General features: G+C 36.5%; 4 protein-coding genes across 4 annotated transcripts in view; 1 reads left to right on the forward strand and 3 right to left on the reverse strand.

Moving 5' to 3' along the window:
• LOC131797325 (tetratricopeptide repeat protein 28) overlaps nucleotides 1-2603 on the reverse strand; it is a 28739-nt gene extending 26136 nt beyond the window's left edge. The window contains exons 1-2 of the mRNA XM_059114932.2: nucleotides 2425-2603; nucleotides 1738-1980 (exon numbers count right to left, since the gene is read on the reverse strand). Coding sequence (XP_058970915.2) covers nucleotides 1738-1980; nucleotides 2425-2457 — 276 coding nt within the window. The 5' untranslated portion in view covers nucleotides 2458-2603. The remainder of the gene's footprint in view (nucleotides 1-1737; nucleotides 1981-2424) is intronic.
• A 5148-nt stretch (nucleotides 2604-7751) lies between these two features.
• LOC131797332 (lysophospholipase D GDPD1-like) lies at nucleotides 7752-13583 on the forward strand. Its single transcript, XM_059114943.2, has 11 exons — nucleotides 7752-7972; nucleotides 8525-8567; nucleotides 8749-8809; nucleotides 9097-9171; nucleotides 10007-10052; nucleotides 10568-10692; nucleotides 11288-11377; nucleotides 11576-11709; nucleotides 12131-12181; nucleotides 12290-12341; nucleotides 12859-13583. The coding sequence occupies exons 1-11, from the start codon at nucleotides 7837-7839 to the stop codon at nucleotides 13045-13047; spliced, it is 1002 nt and encodes a 333-aa protein (XP_058970926.2). The 5' UTR covers nucleotides 7752-7836; the 3' UTR covers nucleotides 13048-13583.
• Nucleotides 13584-13733: 150 nt separating this feature from the next.
• Nucleotides 13734-15232, reverse strand: LOC131797388 (uncharacterized). The gene has a single exon (XM_059115012.2). It carries the CDS (start codon nucleotides 15229-15231, stop codon nucleotides 14137-14139), a length of 1095 nt encoding a protein of 364 aa, XP_058970995.2. The 5' UTR covers nucleotide 15232; the 3' UTR covers nucleotides 13734-14136.
• Nucleotides 15233-15844: 612 nt separating this feature from the next.
• LOC131797315 (BTB/POZ domain-containing protein KCTD21-like) lies at nucleotides 15845-17218 on the reverse strand. The gene is made up of 2 exons (XM_059114917.2): nucleotides 17161-17218; nucleotides 15845-16669 (listed from the first exon to the last, which is right to left on the reverse strand). The coding sequence occupies exons 1-2, from the start codon at nucleotides 17176-17178 to the stop codon at nucleotides 15845-15847; spliced, it is 843 nt and encodes a 280-aa protein (XP_058970900.2). The 5' UTR covers nucleotides 17179-17218.
• Between the last annotated feature and the right edge of the window lie 813 nt (nucleotides 17219-18031).

Consider the following 18031-nt stretch of genomic DNA (forward strand, 5'->3'; position numbering starts at 1 on the left):
TGATACACGTTGAAAACACAATGAAGTTCAAAACAGCACGACCCTCTTATGCTTGACTAAAGACTCAGACCTACATGCAAGAAAAGACCTGTGAAGCTCAGATAGTCAGAATAGCTCTGAAATTGATCCAAATATGTGCACTTATGCCTGGAATTAAATGACTTCCAACTGATTCAATAGTCTTAACAACTGCATGATTTAAAGTAATAAAGGATTCCAACAGATGGGTTCCTGGATTTTGTTTCTTTAAGTATTTATTATTCTTGTAAACCTCTTTTATGCAACAGATCTCCTACAGTGGATTGATTAATTTAAATATAATTGATCTTAGAGACAAAAGTATTCTAGAAAAAAAAAAACTTAACAAAATTTGAATTTTCTCCCCTGAAAATTGTGTCGTTTCAAATGTCAAGGCAATATCAATTAATTATGTTCTGTACCAAATTTCATTAATTATTTTCCTTTTTTTTTTTAATGCGCAGAAAAATATTTTGAGAGCTTTTGAATTAAGAAATTGCGCCTGAATACAAGTTAAGGAAACCACTTGTAATTCCATTATCTTTACAAAATTGAAATTCACAACACTTGTTTATTTTAATCAATAATCGCGATCTTTCCCGAGGATTACTGCGAAATAATTAATCATCACTTCTTCCAGTCTTAAGCTCTGTTAGTATGAAACATTCACGGACACAATTCTATTTAACATGTTGTAAACAGCACCATGGCTGAATCATTTTCTCTAGTATGACAACACATTACTCATCAAATATTTACGCGGAGAAAGTTACGAGACATCTAGGTTATCTAAATTTATCCAACCTTTTGTCAATCAGGAAACTCGATTTAGCGCTTTCAATTCAAGAGTAAAGATAGATCCGCACAGAAGAGGTATTTCGTTCACACAACAGAGAATTTACCACATGGGGCCCAGTTAATGGACAAGTATTTTAAGCATAAACATTTACCGTCTTGAAAATGCCTCGGCGGAAATGAATGTTTACCGAACGACATATTTATTAAACGAGATTGTATTCTTTTTCTCTGTAAATCACGAACGATCCCGTAATCTTATTAACTGTGAAGGCTAAAAAAATTTGCGCGATCTTTGTTGAGCAAATGAACGTATTTGGTTTCTAGAGCGCCGATTAGTTGGTCGACTAAGAAAGCAAACTTTAAACATTGTTTTCATCGCGTGTTGCAGTTTCTGTTTACATCTTTCTAAAATTATAGTACAAAGATCGCTGAAAGAAAATTGTTTTTGACACTTGAAAAATCAGATGATATAACAGGAGTAGGCACGCTATTACTAAATAGTACCAAATATGATAAAATACGTAAAACTCTCAACACTACGTAAGGTCAATAGAAGTAATTTTCGTTGCGAGGAAACTTAGAACAGAAAAGGACAAACACGTACTCAATTAGTTTGAGGTGAAAATAAGCAAACTTGAAAACATCTGTGAAACAAATTCTCTTTTAGAGTGTATTTGGCTATGTTGTTCACGTGAAAGCCATAAATTATTGCAATCTTCATTGTTCGCTTGCGGCTATTGAAAACATTACAATTAGTTCTTATGGGCAAAGATATCAAACATTTGAACTATGCGATCGGCCTTGACAGCATTTACGCCTAGCTCAAGAAAACTAACTGTTTTCCTTGTGGCTTGACATTATCATAGTTTCAGGATACTGCCGATGCCTATCGCCAAATTTATTTCCTCTCTAATTTCCTACCTTTGACCAGCTAGGTTGGAGTTGCACAGCATATCTGCCGTCTTCCAGCGCGCGTTCGAACTGCCGTGTTCGAATGAAAGCTGCAGATCTGTTTCCATACAGAACGTGGTTCTGAGGATCGAGATTTATTGCATCTGTATATAGTTCAACAGCGAGTATAAACTCTCCTCGCGAGCAAGCTTCCCCAGCTAGCTTTGCCTTCTCCAAAAACACCGAGCGGGCTTCTGTTGTTGCGGGTTGCGTCTGAAAAGTGAAAACATAAACAAAGTGAAATTTCAAGACCGTATACTTCCAGAAACACTCAAGAAGTCCATCAAGGATTTACCCTAAAACTTAAGCGGTACATTTAGGAAAAAATGCTCTGCAGTTCAGTTTAGCTACGTACAAAATACCTACCAATATTACACCACTCAGCTGGTACAGTGAGTTATAAACTGTCGCTTCCTGACCTGTCTACATCTACGTATGTAATTTCAGAGCGGTGGACTTCCACGATAAGATGCGTATCACTGGAGGTGAATTGTAGGCCGAAATTACCTCAGTGTTCGCGGTTTAAAACCTAGCAGTTTCCCACTCGTTTAGAGAGGGGACCTTCACAAAACACGCCACGAGTTTACCGAAATAATCCGATATACTCAACTACTCCGGCGGCCTACAAATATGCACAGAATTAGTTCACTGTCAAACCTGCAATTTGTCGTCCGTTGAGGCTTCACCCATTTAGCTCACAGGGGAGCAGAACCAAAAGTTTAAGGTATTTCCTGTCGTGTATAACATTCGCTTTAACCAAATATACAATACAAGATCTGTGATTCATTATGTTACATCGCGGGACAATCGTTTTAAGACATCCATTTTCGAGACGATTTGGGTGAAGAACTCGACCCAGCCTCCAATGACGTCAGAACGTGTAACTGTCAGCCAGGTCACTATTTAATCGTTACAAATCGAACAGGTTACTTAGCAAAGAGTATCAACAATTATATAAATTCGAAAATCCCTCCCTTTTTTTCGAGATCGGAAATAAATAACACGCAGAATAGTGAAAATAATTAAGTTAGTCATTTCTAGAGGGAAATTCTCATATGAAGGGTTCTGAAAAAAACGTGCTGACTAACTTCACTCGCGAACCCAAATTTGCATATAATTGTCAGGAATGCGTTCGGGGCATTTTAATTAATAGCGTAATTATTTGGCCTAAAGAATTAAAATTGATAGGTTACTGTAGCTTTTTGCGGGATTTTTTTCCTCTTTGTACGTATTTTGTCAAGAAATATATTTCCGCGCAAAAACAAACCCGATTATCTGCCAGGAAAACGTTCGTTGATTGTGTAGCACGGAATAAGCGGCGCTAATTGCGTGAAAACGATAATTGTCAGAAGCTGAGCTACTTTAAAAAGAAAAGCAACAACAAAGACGGATCGCGCTAATGATTTTGCTGTTAGCAAATGGGTTAGGGTTCAGTTAACCTGAATGGCACGCTCAAAACTTGAGTGATGATAGATTGATAAAATTGATCACTAACAATTTCTTCGACAAGAAATTAACAGTCTGTCAATTTCATAGGAACTTAAATAAATCGCCATACTCGATAAACACTTGAAATGGTTACGCAGTCTTCGTAATTTTGTCAACGTGCTATGAAAAACAATTAGAAACAAGATTAGCTACAAAAACAAATATATATTGTTTCAGTGGCATTCGTGCATGGTAACCACTATCAATTTGACTATCAGAAGAACGAGAAAATAATAAACTAACAGTAATTCCTATAATTAGCAGATAATTAAGTGAGAAAAAGAAACTTAACAGATCTTTCATGAGGTAGTGTCTTCGTTAGTGGTGAAAAAGCCTCATTTTATAAAAAAAAATCGGTTCATCTTGTTTATAAATTATTTAGAAATATCGGCCCAGCCGGCTGTTTTGAACAAAGGTTGATTGGAGAAATACAAAAACGTTCTTGAAGGACCCTGAAGCGTTCCTAAAATGTTTCCTGTCTCACATAAAGTTGAAAATAATTGACTCCACCGACTGACTGCAAAACAAATTATCCTAAAAGAGCTAAAAAAAAAAAACTTTCGAAAAATAGCGGTAACATTCCTACGATCAAAAAGGGAAGGGATTGTGAAATGAGTTAAATTAAATACCATTATATTTAATGAATGGCTGATAAAATCTGTCAAGTACCATCTATATCATTAATTTGACGGACCACTGCATTATTCCGAGTGTATTATGGAAATGCATGAAGCTGAGAAGTCACGGTACCATGCTCTCTCGAGGTTTTGATGAGGGGAAGCAAAAAAGAGGGCCGGGGAGGGGGAGGAAGAGAGAGGGGTAATTTTGGAATCTTTTTCTAAACAGCAAACTTAGAATGTTGCTGATCGGAATGAATCATTTACGTTTTATAGAGGAGGGGAAAGGGGGGCAAAAAGTGTGAATTTTTTTTTCTTTTCATATATATGCATGAAGAAACAACTTCGGGGTGATGGAAAGGTAACTGTAACTGGAGAAGGCTACTGCTGTTTTCGGGAATGAACAAATCTGATAAAGTCCATCTGGAAGTTTAAGTTGTAATCATAAAACGAGATTTTCTCAGAGGGGTCTTAACAAAAGCTCTCTTTTTACCTTCTTTAACTTAGCTTCCATTGTGCCAGATTACAAATATGCTTGGAGCAAGTAGTTTACTTCCTGAGTGAAATTTGGACCCGACTGAGCTGCTAATACAACATTTTCTTCAGCTGACGGTGAATTCACCTCTCGATGAAAATGTGTCTGTTTAGAATAAATCGTTATTGCGAATCATTATCCGTATAAGGCCTTATTAGGTGTCCCAAGTTATAGATTTCACCGAAAAACACTTAATAATGTTAATTATTTATTATATGAAGACTCCATTATTCGGATATGAATTTAAACGAAGTACGTATACGCACCCGACAACGCTTTCGTTCAATCCTGGACATGGATCCTTTTTCTTCCACCACAAAGGACACTGGTGTTTTAGTGTTGCAACTGTCACCTTGGAATATCCTTTAGCAGCTCTCAACTGCTGATAAACGGCACACTGCATGAAAACTGAACAGTTTGCCTCGTCCTCAGAAACAATATCTGATGAAAACTGCCTTGAATTCCATGTTAAGTGGACTTGAACAAACACAGGCGCTTCGGATAAAATCCCTTAATAGAATTACCACTCTTCCTACGAAAAGTATACAATTTCTTAATGTTTAATCTTACAAAGAATCAGTACATTTTTGAGATACAATTGGCCCAAACCAATTTCCTCATTGACATTGTCAATAAAGATTGTCATTGTTAGAAGTTTTTTTTTTGGTCTGAAAGACCATAGGTTGGCTGAGGCCACCTGGATGTTGTGTGAACTCTCTAGATAAACATACGTGTTCTTTGGGCAAACTCTCCAAATACGTTTAAAAAATACACAATTGTTGATGCAATTTTCAACTGCAAGACTTCTACACTGAGAAAGGGGGCCAGTTACAAATCGTACCAAACAACCTCATCTAAAGTTGATGTTCCCCTCCAACTGAATAAACAAACGTGTTTCCAAGAGAGCACAAGAATACCCGCCTCATATTTTCCGAGACGCAAACCAATAGAAAAACATGGCTAAAAGCAAAGTTTTTGCTCTTCACTTGGGTTTAAGTATCACCTATATTTTGATAAAGACAAAAAATGTGTCTGAGAGCTGAAAAAAAATTAACAGGATCATGAGCGAAAAAGAGGCATGGAACTGGAAATTTTCAAGGGGATTACCCATTCGTATGACACACAAGAGATGTTTGCCATGAAAAGTTCACTCAAAAACTTAAACTGTGGTTTTTCGAATCATGAAACTAGAAATTTTCAAGGAGATTACCCATTCGTATGACACACAAGAGATGTTTGCCATGAAAAGTTCACTCAAAAACTTAACCTATGGTTTTCCAAATCTTACAGCCAAAAACATTTTGGAAAAACTGACCAATGATATTGCACAACACCAGACTTATACCACTCGACTCACAAACAACTTTCCCACTCGACTTTTATCATGACTTCCGGTCAAGTTGTTGAAACTTACAGACACTGCAACCGCAACCGATAACGGGGGGGAAGGGGGGGGGGGGGTGTTTGAGTATCACTCTCTCTCAATCACTCCTCAAAATGTTTTTAGCATTACTCATGACGTTTTTTCCTCTTGAAAATATTTTAAAAATAATTTGTTAAATGACATGTTTTGAAATAGTTCTCCTAAATTCTTTTCCTGCTAGTTGTAACGATCGCTTCTATTCATAGCATCAACGATTTCTGTTACCCTTTGAAAGTTATTTAACACTCAAATATATAATAAGGGTTAAGGGTTTTCAAATCTTGACAAGCCAATTTTTCGCGCCGGCTTGATTATAGTCTGTTCCACACCGCGCCCTTAGGCAGTTTGCATCATCATGAAAGCGTTTCATCCGGCCGTCAGTAGACAAAGTCTGACAGTAAGCCGCTATACGCTGGCAGATGGTCTATCATCTGACAGCGTCTACAGATGAACGTCTCGAAAGACTACGAGAGAAATCTGCAAAAAAGAAACCCGCAATGATTGAGTGGGACCATTAATTGCAAAGTTTATATGTACTTGAATAAAATGGATTACAATGAAAGCTAAAAACTGTGTCAGGATGATTTATTAAGGAAAGGTGCAGGTTCATATCGATAGGAACATGTATTATGTACAGTTCACATGGAGATCACGTGGAGATCTGTATCGAAAGCGCAGCAGTCTTTGCTGTCGTCTGAGGAATTGGAGTTTGAACCGGGAGATTATGAATCAGGAATCAGAGCGGTTAACGAAGAAGGAATCTTGAAGTGAATTGCGAAGTTTAGTTGAAAGTAAATTATGAATATCGGAAAAAATGGTCAATAAATAATGAATCATTGGGCTAGGAAAAACGCAGGAATCACGAATACCAAAGGTCAAATGATTCCACTTTTTCCATTAACCCGACTCGATGGAGGACAACGCGGTTGATCAGCGGGTTATGTTGGCATGTGACTGAAACTTCTCCGAAAGCTTTAACTAAACTATCTTCCTTTCAGACAGGAAAAGGTAACCTCGCTGTACTATGATTTGTTCGTTTTCATAATATTACAACTGGAGTTGCGTGGAACCGAGGTTTGACAAAGTTTTTTGCTCAACAATCATTTTTTCCCTCGGGGGCGTACAAAGTTGAATGCGGCAACAGAGCTAAAGAGATGGCAAATCTCTGACCTAATTACATTGAGTTAGACCATAAAAGACTGCTAAACTGTGCTTTATTTTATAATCTTTCTGCAGGGATAAAGATTATAAGCGAACTAATTGCATTAAATAATGCAGCCGCAGTGAAACACGACAAATTACAGGTGATCGGTCATGCCTACTTATGTGTGGGTTTCGTGTCAAAACATCCTGCCCTAGTTATTCCTGGTCTAAAAAAATAGATTTTGATCAATCTTTGATGGGCCCTGTTACTTCTAGAAGATAAAATTACCAAAAAACAAGCTAATTCTAAAAATAGATCTTCTTCCGGTGACTTGTGCGAGAAAGCTCTTCTCAGAGATGATTTTGAGAGGAGCAGGTTGAGTGGTGGAGGAAGTAAACTAATCATAGTCAAGAAAAATAGACAGGAAAAAGTGAGAAAAAAGCTTGGTTGTTATATCTGTGAGTGTGCCCCGTCATTATTTATCGTGGGGGAGGGGTGGTGGAAGATTTTTAGGGATCGCATTGTTTTCAGGGGAAACGGAAGGGGAAATCAGTCATCGTCAGGTTAGTATAAAGCGGAGACTAAAGAAACCTGACTGCTAATTAACTGCTGATGAGTGGTAATCAGTCAAAATTTACCGTGACAAATCCAAAATCCTCCACCCCCTTCCGCCCCAGCTGCGGCGATAAACATAAACAATGACCAGCATGATTGCAGCTGGTTACTAGATTACTGTTTGGTCATGCTGACACAGCAAGAGCGCGGTCACGTAGCGATCTCTTTCATTAAAATTTCCAAAGAGGACGGAAAGTCGGTGGCCTGAAAACAGGGATTTGGAGCTTTGACATTTGTTGATCCCAAGATGTTAGGCTGGGCAATAGCTTTGCCAATAATTGGAACCTACATTGTAACTTCTGTAGTCCTTTTAAACTTTCCTTGGCTCGTTCATAGGAGGAAACAAACGAAGTTCCGTTGTCGCCACATTAGTCATAGAGGAGGTGAATTTAGTGATTAATGCGACCTTAGATCGGTCGGCAATTATGCTGATCATTTTGGAATCTCGACTTTAACTTCGACGGACTTAATTAATGAACATGTTACAAATCTCTCCCTATGTGTCATTATATTATCAGTTTACCGAAAAGAAGATGGTCAACTTTTCTATAAGTTTTACGTTCTACATGTCGCCAAGTTACAAGTCTTTCTTTTAGTCTCTGAATAAGGTACATGTAGTAAACCATTCCTGATCCCGAGTTCTGATCATTTTGTAGCCTATTCCAAATATTCCGATATCTTAATATTGTTGTCAAGTTGAGGTGGGGCGGGTTGGTGGGGGAGGGGGGGGAAGGGTTATTGAGCAGCTCTCTGCGATCATGACATGCTAGTAAAAGCAAACAAAACATGACATGAAGTTTGGTTGCACAACTGTTTACTTACCCTTCCCTACCAAATAAAAGGCCTTGCACTTTCACTTGCAATCCTTTCCTTTAGGTGGAATTCAAGGAAAGTTACTAATTAACAAACTTTTTTTCTTGGGTGGTTTATTTCAGGGGCTGCAGAAAATTTAGAGAATACGATGACAGCCTATCATCAGTAAGTAAAATTTTGTATATACATACGTCTACAGATTTTGTACAAAATATCAATTTGCTTAATTTGGTTACCAAACAGCTCGTCCATTTTGGCCTTTTGTTTGTAACTTAAGGTGGCAATTTGTAATGAAACTTGCCCAAAAATAAACCTTTAATACATTTTGCTTTTATTTCTCCCTAAGTGCCTTAAAAATGGGAACAGAAATGCTTGAATTAGATGTTCGCCTTACAGCAGATGAACAGGTAAAATTGGAGATAAGACAGAGTTTTTGAAGGAAAGCAGTTTGCTTTATAGTAATTAACAACAAAGAAGTAGCTACAATAATTATCATTGACAATAGATGTATCAATTGTCAATTTCCAATTGTTTAGTGTGTAACTTGATTATTTTAACATAAAGCAGAGTTTAAAGTAAACAGAGAGTGATTCAATGAGATCAACTTTCTTTAGGAAAATTTTGTACTTTCCACTCAAAGGAAAATGTAGAAACCAATCTGAATTAGATCTTGGCATCCTTTAATTCCGACTAGGTTGTTGTATGTCATGATGATGAACTTTCCCGTGTAACAAACACAGACTTGAAGATTTGTGACTTGAATTTCAAGGTAACAATATTATTTATTTAATCTGTAATACTCATATCTGATCTTATCCCACAAATTATACGATACTGCTTTTGTCTGACTTTTAATCATTTGTGAGAGAATGATGCATCACAGTGAATGGTTTGATCAGAGGAGAACAATAAATTGCTCATGTAGTATAATTGTTAATGAGAGTAGTCCTGAAAAGGACTGTTGTCAGTAGTAATGACTGATTCAGAAATTTTAATGACCAAAGTAAAAGTCATTAATTGTCACAGTCAAGTGATTCCTGGTTTTAACAGTGACTCTTTACCCCTTTACACCCTAACATCAGCATGCATATTCTCCACACTGTTTTTACACATTTCCTAAGATGTTGAAAAGGAGAATTTGTACAACAAATCAAGAACTTCCTTAGTTCATTTCCTTTATTCACTTGACATTACTGTGTGATTCAGGGGTGATAATGTAAGTAGAATTTAGATACTAGTCCCTGTTTGGGGGAAATGGGTTAACATTGACTTTCATTCAGGTTGTTGATGTATCAGACATCCACACACTCCTTTCCTAGACTACTCCCACCTGGATGATCTGACCTCATGATCAAGGGACAATTTATCATTAGGAATTCTAAAACAATTTCCTAAGTTAAAAAAAGCAAGAGTCTGAGTAATTATCAAGAGGTTTTTCAATGACCATCCTTTGATAAAAGTTCAGAGAAATGGTCAATTAGTGATAAATTCATCTAGCCAACCTCACAATCTCTGTCTCTTGAGGTAGATGAATATTAGCCATAAAATTGAAACTCTTTATCTATGAAATGACAGATTTTGCTCCTTTCTATCCTTTGATTTAGGATTTACCTCACCTTAGCAGAACACTTGCTGTACAATTTCAACCAGGTGACTCCTAATACAATGGATACGTTACTTTTTTACTTTTTTACCCAAGATCTCAATAGTAATTCTATTTACAGTTACTGTCTACCGTACAATTCTCATGATGTTAGTTTAGCTTTTTTTTACTTACTAAATGCCTGAAGCAGGCTACCCAATGTCTTACAAAAGTACCAACTGCCAGAGAAAATTTCTATGAAGTAATGCCAGTAATCTGCTCTTTGACTGGTCTAGAAGGCTCATGCATTTTACTATCTCAACATATCGGATAAAAAATTGACATAAATAATCAAGTTTAGATTGGTATTGATATCAATCAGCTTCTCAAATGTACATGTACTTTAAGCAGTTTTCTTGTTTTGCCAGTACTCGTAATTCTCACCAACTCCTTTTCATCTATTCTGTTGTTCTGACTAGCCATTGCGATTATATAAATTAGGTTTGCCACACTCAAAGAAATACATTCAAATGCTGTCTGGAATTGCTGCAACAGAGTTCTAAAATGTATGTTTTTTCATCAGGGGTGTCATGTGATATGAAAAACAATGACTGTCACATTCCACTGCTGGACACTGTTTTTGAGGCATTTCCTAATATTCCAATAAATGTGGATATCAAAACCAACTCTGATCTACTAATAGACAAGGTGAGTGTAGGGTAGGGAATCATTGTTGCATTTTTTTTCCCGGCTAGGTTAGATACCTATGTGTCTATATATCTAAGTGATTCCTCAAAATTTGACATACAGCAAGGTGCTACAGGGTTCCCAAAGTTATTGGTACCCAAACATTGCATTTGCAATGTATTGGTGCATTCTGAACTTTACAATTTTTGCAGCAAATCATTACAAATATTTTAAATTTTCACATTCAATATAGTCCTTTAATTCCCAGAAGTGATTAACATGAAACTTCTCCCTATAATATCCATACATTATCCAGCAAACAGGTAATGAGAATATTCAAACTTACTAAATGGAAGTTGCTTTCTTGATCTAATGTCAAATTCTTGTTATTTATTCATAAAGACATGTGTAGCAGCAAGAGGGGAGAATTAACCTTCATTTTAGGAGTAAAGGGGATAAAAATGTCAACAGCAATTTGTAAAATGCAGATTGGAGTAATTGTTTTGCTGTTGAATTGTGGCTGAGCGATATACTAAACTGAATGGCTCAAGTCTAAAACTGCATCATTTGAGTTGAGTTCACTTGTTGATTACTTTGCCATGTTCTCTCTTCTTAGACTCATGAACTGATCTCCAAGCATAACAGAAAGGATTTAACAGTTTGGGGAAACTTTTCTGCAGATGTTACTGAAAAATGTTACAAAAAGGTTTGTAAGCATCAATGGTGGGATTTGAACTGTCAACTTTGTCAAAATTCCATGAAATATTTTTTATAGCTATGACTGACAGCAGCACTAACTTTTTAATTTTTGATATCAAGTTAAGTAGTTAACTCTAAACATTAGATTTAATGCCCAAGTTGTTCTATTGAATTAGGAACTATGCTTTTGTTCAATTCCAATCAGGATCCAGAAATTCCAATCATGTTTTCAATGAAGCGTTGTGCCATACTGGTCTTCTTGTTTTATTCTGGTTTACTGCCATTTATTCCTATCAAGGAATCCTTCTTAGAGATCATGTTGCCTGTCACAATGATCAGGTAAGTACGTGTAAGTGTTGATATTAACCTTTACAGCCTAACATCAGTATGCATATTCTCTCTGCTGTTCTTCATACATTTCCAAAGAGGTTGACAAGGAGAATTTGTTTCACAATCATGCGCTGCTTTAGTTTGTGATCATCTCCTTTATTCTCATCACTTTCATGTTTGATTCAGGGATGATATTGTAGGGAGAAATTAGATGCTAATCACTCTTAGGGGCTAAAGGGTTAACGGCAAGTACATAGAGCAAAGGTGGTGTTAAGAGCAATCAAACTTTCTATATTTCTGGTAAGAATTTTCAGGAGACCTATTAACATGTACCTTTTGGTTCATAATTTCTGGCATGGGAATACTGATACACTAGTTGTTTTTATTATTGACAGTTTTCGATTTCACTCATTCTTTTGTTATACCACAGACGTTTTGAAGTGCCTCGTACTATGAAGATCTTGTGTCATATAGTTGACTGGTGAGTACAGGGGAACATATCAGGATGTTAAATAACTTTGGGTACATAGACGAATTTGATTTGGCTAAGTGTACCTTGAATTGACATTTACTTTTTTTTTGTTTTTAGGTTTTTAATCAGCCCAATCCTTTTCAACCATTTGGAAAAGAGAGGAATTCAGGTTTGTAACAACACATAATCCAAATGTAATGGGTAAAATAGAAGCTACTAACAATGCATTTCATCTAATAACATATATATACTGTTAAGAAAAGTGGGAAGGGAAATCTGGCCAACCATGTACCTCAGGTCTCAAGGTTTGCCAACCTAATAACATTTGAAAGATAACTCTCAGAGATTTCTGACAATGAAGACTGTACATTACAACTATAAGAAGTAAACTGGAAACAGAAGTTAAGTTGAATATATACATATAATAATATGGGTTTGTTTGCTTGTTTGTTTTTTTGTCTTTAAAAACACAATGTATTGGTGGTAAATATGGAGATCCTTATTTCACTTCAAACTTCATGTGAAATCAAAAATTCTCTGGTGGTACTTTTTGAGCCTACAAATTTTCCTTCTTTCACCAAATTTGTCACCCAAAACAGGCCTCAGAGTGTAAATTTCAACAAATATTCACAACACCATTGAACACTTTTATGTTATTAAATCATCAATTATATTTTGTTCAACAGACCTACTTGTGGGTGCTTAATGAAGACAGTGAGTTTGATTTTGCTTTTAACAAGCTCAAGGTTGCTGGTGTCATGACAGATTATCCCACAAGACTCAGGGACTATCTGTGCAGTAGCAATTTAAATCCTGGGCAGCCTGTGCCTACTGCTAATGGAAGCGAAAGGAGTGAACTAATTAAAAAGGATTAAACATATTTGAGTTAATCTTTAGAGTAAAGTAGGACATTTTAAACAGATCTTTAATGGAGACCTATTTGTTTTGTTGCTAAGCTAAAGCCAAACAAACACTATGTTGGATGGTGTAGTTTGACTCTAAGTTTTGATATGTTAATTCAACAGAGATGTAAAATAGTATCAAGTAATGTCTAAGTTTCACTGGGCTGGTCTACAAGGTCTGGAAATTCCATTCAACGGAGTTTAAAAAGTATGTAAATATACTTTAATTTGTAATTCCAATTAAACTCATATCATGAGGAAAATGCCAAAATCAAGAAGGCCATCTACCTGTAGATCAAAAGAAGAGAATAGACAATTGAATATCTAGAAAATTCTATTTCAATTCTCAGTTCTAAATACATTACACACAAATTGTCCAACATGTAAATCTTAACAATAAATAGCTTTTACTTTGTGATGTTGTAGTCTCCATTTAACAATAAGTTAAAACATCTAATGTATCTCTGCAGTGTAAGTGAAGTCTGGCAATAAATAACTATTCTCATTGACATTGTGCTTTTTCATTAATTAGAGTAATTTTCCTTGCCAAAATTGTAAAATTCATAAGATTAAGTTCAGAAGTGAAAGATGTTTTTTTTTTAATTTTAGTGAAAAAAAATACCAAAAAAAGTCTTCAGCTAGCAGATTTGCAATAGAGTTTATCCATGATGCTAGCTGATGGATTTAAATAATAACAACTTATTCTTGGCAGAAATTCCCAGTAGAATCTTTTTATCCTTAGGTATGCACCAACTCAATCAGTATGGATTTAATTTTTTTTTTTTGATTATGAAGAAAGGCTGGTTAATCGCAACCAAAAAAAATCCTACTGGAATCTATTATATAACCTATAATAATGACTCTAAATTTTACTTTTAAACCCAGTCATCAGATGAATCATACTCAAAGGAAAGTGCCCTATTGAGCAGAAGCCAGGGTGTGTAAAATTGAGATTATGGAGTAGGTTCTTTGGATGTGGTACACTCCATAACACAGTTTAACTTTTACTCTAATGACTTAGAAATTTGTATTAAGAAGGGAGGTCTGTTTTCTCAAATGTCTCTATTCATTAGTATCCTGTATTTCGATAACTGTGGTAGCTTCTTCCACTTTTTCCACAGCAGTCTTCTTCACTTGCTCCTCATCTGTGTCCTGGTTACAAGCTTGTTCATTAACCACAGCCACTTGATCATGCCCTCGTTTCTTTGGTGATGTATACCCATACAAGGCCTGTTTACTCATGTTCATGGCATCTGACAATTCAGCAACAAACTCAGCCAAGTCAATGGTCACTTCTTCCCAGTGCTCATGATCAAATTCAAAGCAGGTTTCTTTGTTTTCACCTTTCAATCTCTCCAGTAAGACACCCTTAGACTTACCCCTTATGAATAGGTATGTTTGAAGCTGTATGTAATCATACTCTGGGCACATAAATCGGTTTCTTCTGTTTTTAACTTCAATAACGCTATCTTCTGTCTCGGCATCCACTTTACCGCATACACTCCACTGTATTCCGTTGTACTCCATATCCTGGTAGAACAGATGAGGTGCGATCGGACGTTCGATCTCGATCCCTTTCACTTTCTCAAAATCTTGCACAGCTTTTTCCTCCAATTTTGTTCCGCGATCCTTGGTAATTTTGGACTCCACTGCTTTGACAACTTCCTTCGTGTTGATCCCTTGTTTGTCGCAAATCTCTTTCACGGCAGATTCCACGAGTTTTTTTTCGTTCTCACAAAGTGTCTTCACCTCGGTTGTAACACGTTCGATCACTTTTGCTGACTCGAGGATTTGTTCTTCTTTCTCGTTCTTCAACAACTTTGCTTTCAGAAAATTCAGAATTTGCCCATACAATCTTCTGAAAGACATGTCGCAGATTACCTTTCTAACAGCGGAAGCAAAATCGACGACGTCGTCTTCTTTTTCCAAAGATGGAAACTGAATCAACAATTCTTCAGAAACTGCTAAGATTGGACGAACGTCGCTTTGGAACCTCAAAGCAAACGCAAAAACGAATGATTGCTGATGCGATCGAAGCCAGACTCGCTGAAATGTTTCCTCTCGGGATTGATATCTATGCCGTCCAATTGCACTGGCTAATTCGCTGGCAAAAATTACAAGTTTACGTCGAGAACAAACGCTCGTTGCCTTTGCCATATTGCCGTTTCGAAGTTATGTCGGTTTCATGAAATTAACATTTGTTTATAAATCGCGCGCTGGCGCGCCGGAAATGTATCATTTACAGGGGAGGGGTAAGGCAAAACGAAAATTGGAGAAATGAAAGCAAAAAAGCTTTGAAACGCGATAACATGTTCAAAACCTGCAAACACAACTTATCAACTTTAATTTCGCTTTATATTGAAGAATATTTCGAAGATTCAGATATTTTTCCACATCATTCCAATAACCCGACCCCTACCTGGAGAAACATGGTTTTCACCTCTGGTTGAACAACAGTCCGGGCAAGTTTGAGCGCGTTCGGCACCTGCTGCGGGGACAGAGATGCGGTCCCCACTTGCAACAGAAAATTGGTCCGGGAATATAAGTCTTGCTAGATTTTTTTGAGAATTACTAACATTGTTTAGGTCAGAGATTTAAAGCTTATATCAAAATATTCAAATTACAACTTGCAAATTTGTACAAAGAAGCTTTCAAAACTTTCTATACTAGTCACAAAATCACCAAAAGTAATATAGTCAAGTGCTCTGACGACGTTCTTGTTTGCAAAACTTAAAATGTTGTTCTTAAAGTTATTATAGAAAAATATTCTTTAAAACTTCTTCATTATTTCCTCGCTATTCGTGTTTGGATATGGAAGAATCCACATGAAAGCTAACTGGTGAAGAGTTCCTGTCATATCACACAGACCACACTTCCACGCATGCGTTAAACTTCCGCTGACACAGAACCCTTCTAGGCGCAGATCTTTTTCAACCAGTGACGTGAACTGATGACAGTCTGGAATATCCTCATTCGGAACAATAAAATCAATCGGTGGAAGATGGGAACCAATGTAATACTCTAATTTCTCTCCAGAGTCGTTCACGCTAAAGAACTGATGGCTTTGACAATTTTCATTACCATCACTAAGTGAGATAAAACTTCTGCAGGTATCTTCACTAAGGTTGTAATCCTTTTCAGAAGCGTATCGCGTGACAGTTATCACGCAATCACGACCAACGACGAATTTGACAAATTTGTGAAATTTTCGTCGCGTAGTTTCTAAAAGGACGCTTTTCCAGTAGTGATAACTTTCTGCTAAGTCTCTTTTTTGTTCCTCTATTGCAATATGTGGGATCACAGATGGATAGGATGCAAGCTCACGAATAAGTTGCTCTAACTGGAAATAGTCCGCCTCGCGATACACTTGTAGCGCAACGCAGTGTTTTGGAAGTGACGCGTCACGCAAGTAATTTAAGATATAACCAAAGTATTTTCCATTGCGATCAATAAAATATCTTCCTTCTTTGTCCAATTCAAGTTTGTATCGCCCACTGAACATTGCAGCTAACATGGAATCTTCGTCTTTCAAAAGCGTGGAAAGGCGAGTGGTGAAGAAATGTCCGCCAACATTGAGGGAAATTATCGTCGGGAGCTGAGAAATGGCAACAAAAAAATTGTATTAATTTTTTCACGGCTTTCACGGATTTCGCTTCGTATTTCCTTTTGAAGTGCAGAACCAGGGGTCCAAATTTGATTATTTTCATTTTTTAAAATAACATGTTTTTCTGACCATTATGGTCGACTGCTTTGATTATGTCTAACGCATATAAAGCTTTGTAATGTAACGAGAAACATTTTGAAAACAGTAAAAATTGTACACACTTCAACCTTCGACAATATCAAGCTTTTTTAGCAGCACAATTAGGAACCAGATAGATGAAAGAAGAGTTGATATTCGTAAAAAATTTCCGAGTCACTGTAGAAAGGCAAAATTCAGAATTATTTAAAGCCAAATTTGCAAAATCAATGTTGGAGGAAACGCTCCAAGTATTCAGTTTGAAATTTGAAGAAATACTATGACTTATACAACGTATTTCTGTGCTTTACCCAAATAATTATTTGACAACAAATGTACTATTTTACCGTCATTTTTTGTTCCATGGTTTTTTCGGAAGTCGATGCAAGAAGTCGGACGAGGTTGACTCGCTCATGCGTGAGGTAAACTGACAATTTTATTGCTTAGAGCCATATATTTAAGGTAAAAGACTAATTTACATATAAAAGAAATCCTTTCAAAATTGTGATGTTTGACTAAGATTCTCACGAAACCGACACGATTTTTCATCACGAAACTGCTTTCGCGTTTATTTCATTACGTGTCTTAATACTCTACTAATTTCCCTGATTTTTAACCTATACTTTTAAAAAGAGTTCAGATAAAAATAAGTTTGACAAGAAAGTTAATAAAAATTGTTCGAAAACGGCTCGTGTCTTTGTGACATTTTCCGTTGTGACGAGCGCGTGACTTTCAGCGTGATTCAAAAGATGAATCCACTTAAAAAGAGTCACTCTTGCACGCAACAGTGATCATAGCTTTCCTGGCCTAAAAAGTAAAATAATTTCATTAGGATTACACTATTCTTCACACTTAAAGTATTTCTTATGTTAACAGGGTGACATTCAAAGGAACTAAGGGCAATATCTCCGTTAATCAGCGTTTCGTTTCGTTTTTTTTTTTGGACACTATATTGTACTTATTTTCTGTAACAGCAAATATCTGTGATTCTTTGAACGCCATTTTTATTCCTACAAAAGTTTTAATGCTATCATTTCTCGTTATCCTTTAAAATCTGACACGCTTCCCCGGAACAAATGAAGTTGTCAACTACACGGCTCTGTGTAAATAAATTCAGATTCAGTCACGAGATTATATTAATCAATACCACGTTCTCCAAAATTTGCATTTTGTGGCTCAGAGGACGTGACATACGTAACTTTGATGTTGGCCGCTTGA

The sequence above is a fragment of the Pocillopora verrucosa genome, chromosome 2, assembly GCF_036669915.1.
Source record: "Pocillopora verrucosa isolate sample1 chromosome 2, ASM3666991v2, whole genome shotgun sequence".
NCBI lineage: Eukaryota > Metazoa > Cnidaria > Anthozoa > Scleractinia > Pocilloporidae > Pocillopora > Pocillopora verrucosa.

What these genes read in the sequence shown, in the direction of transcription:
- LOC131797332 (XM_059114943.2), top strand. Translation starts at nt 7,837, where the DNA reads ATGTTAGGCTGGGCAATAGCTTTGCCAATAATTGGAACCTACATTGTA. An exon ending in GCCTTACAGCAGATGAACAG is followed by an intron (nt 8,810 to 9,096) that starts GTAAAATTGGAG and finishes AATTCCGACTAG; the next exon opens with GTTGTTGTATGTCATGATGA. An exon ending in TTTGTGACTTGAATTTCAAG is followed by an intron (nt 9,172 to 10,006) that starts GTAACAATATTA and finishes CCTTTGATTTAG; the next exon opens with GATTTACCTCACCTTAGCAG.
- LOC131797388 (XM_059115012.2), bottom strand. Translation starts at nt 15,231, where the DNA reads ATGGCAAAGGCAACGAGCGTTTGTTCTCGACGTAAACTTGTAATTTTT.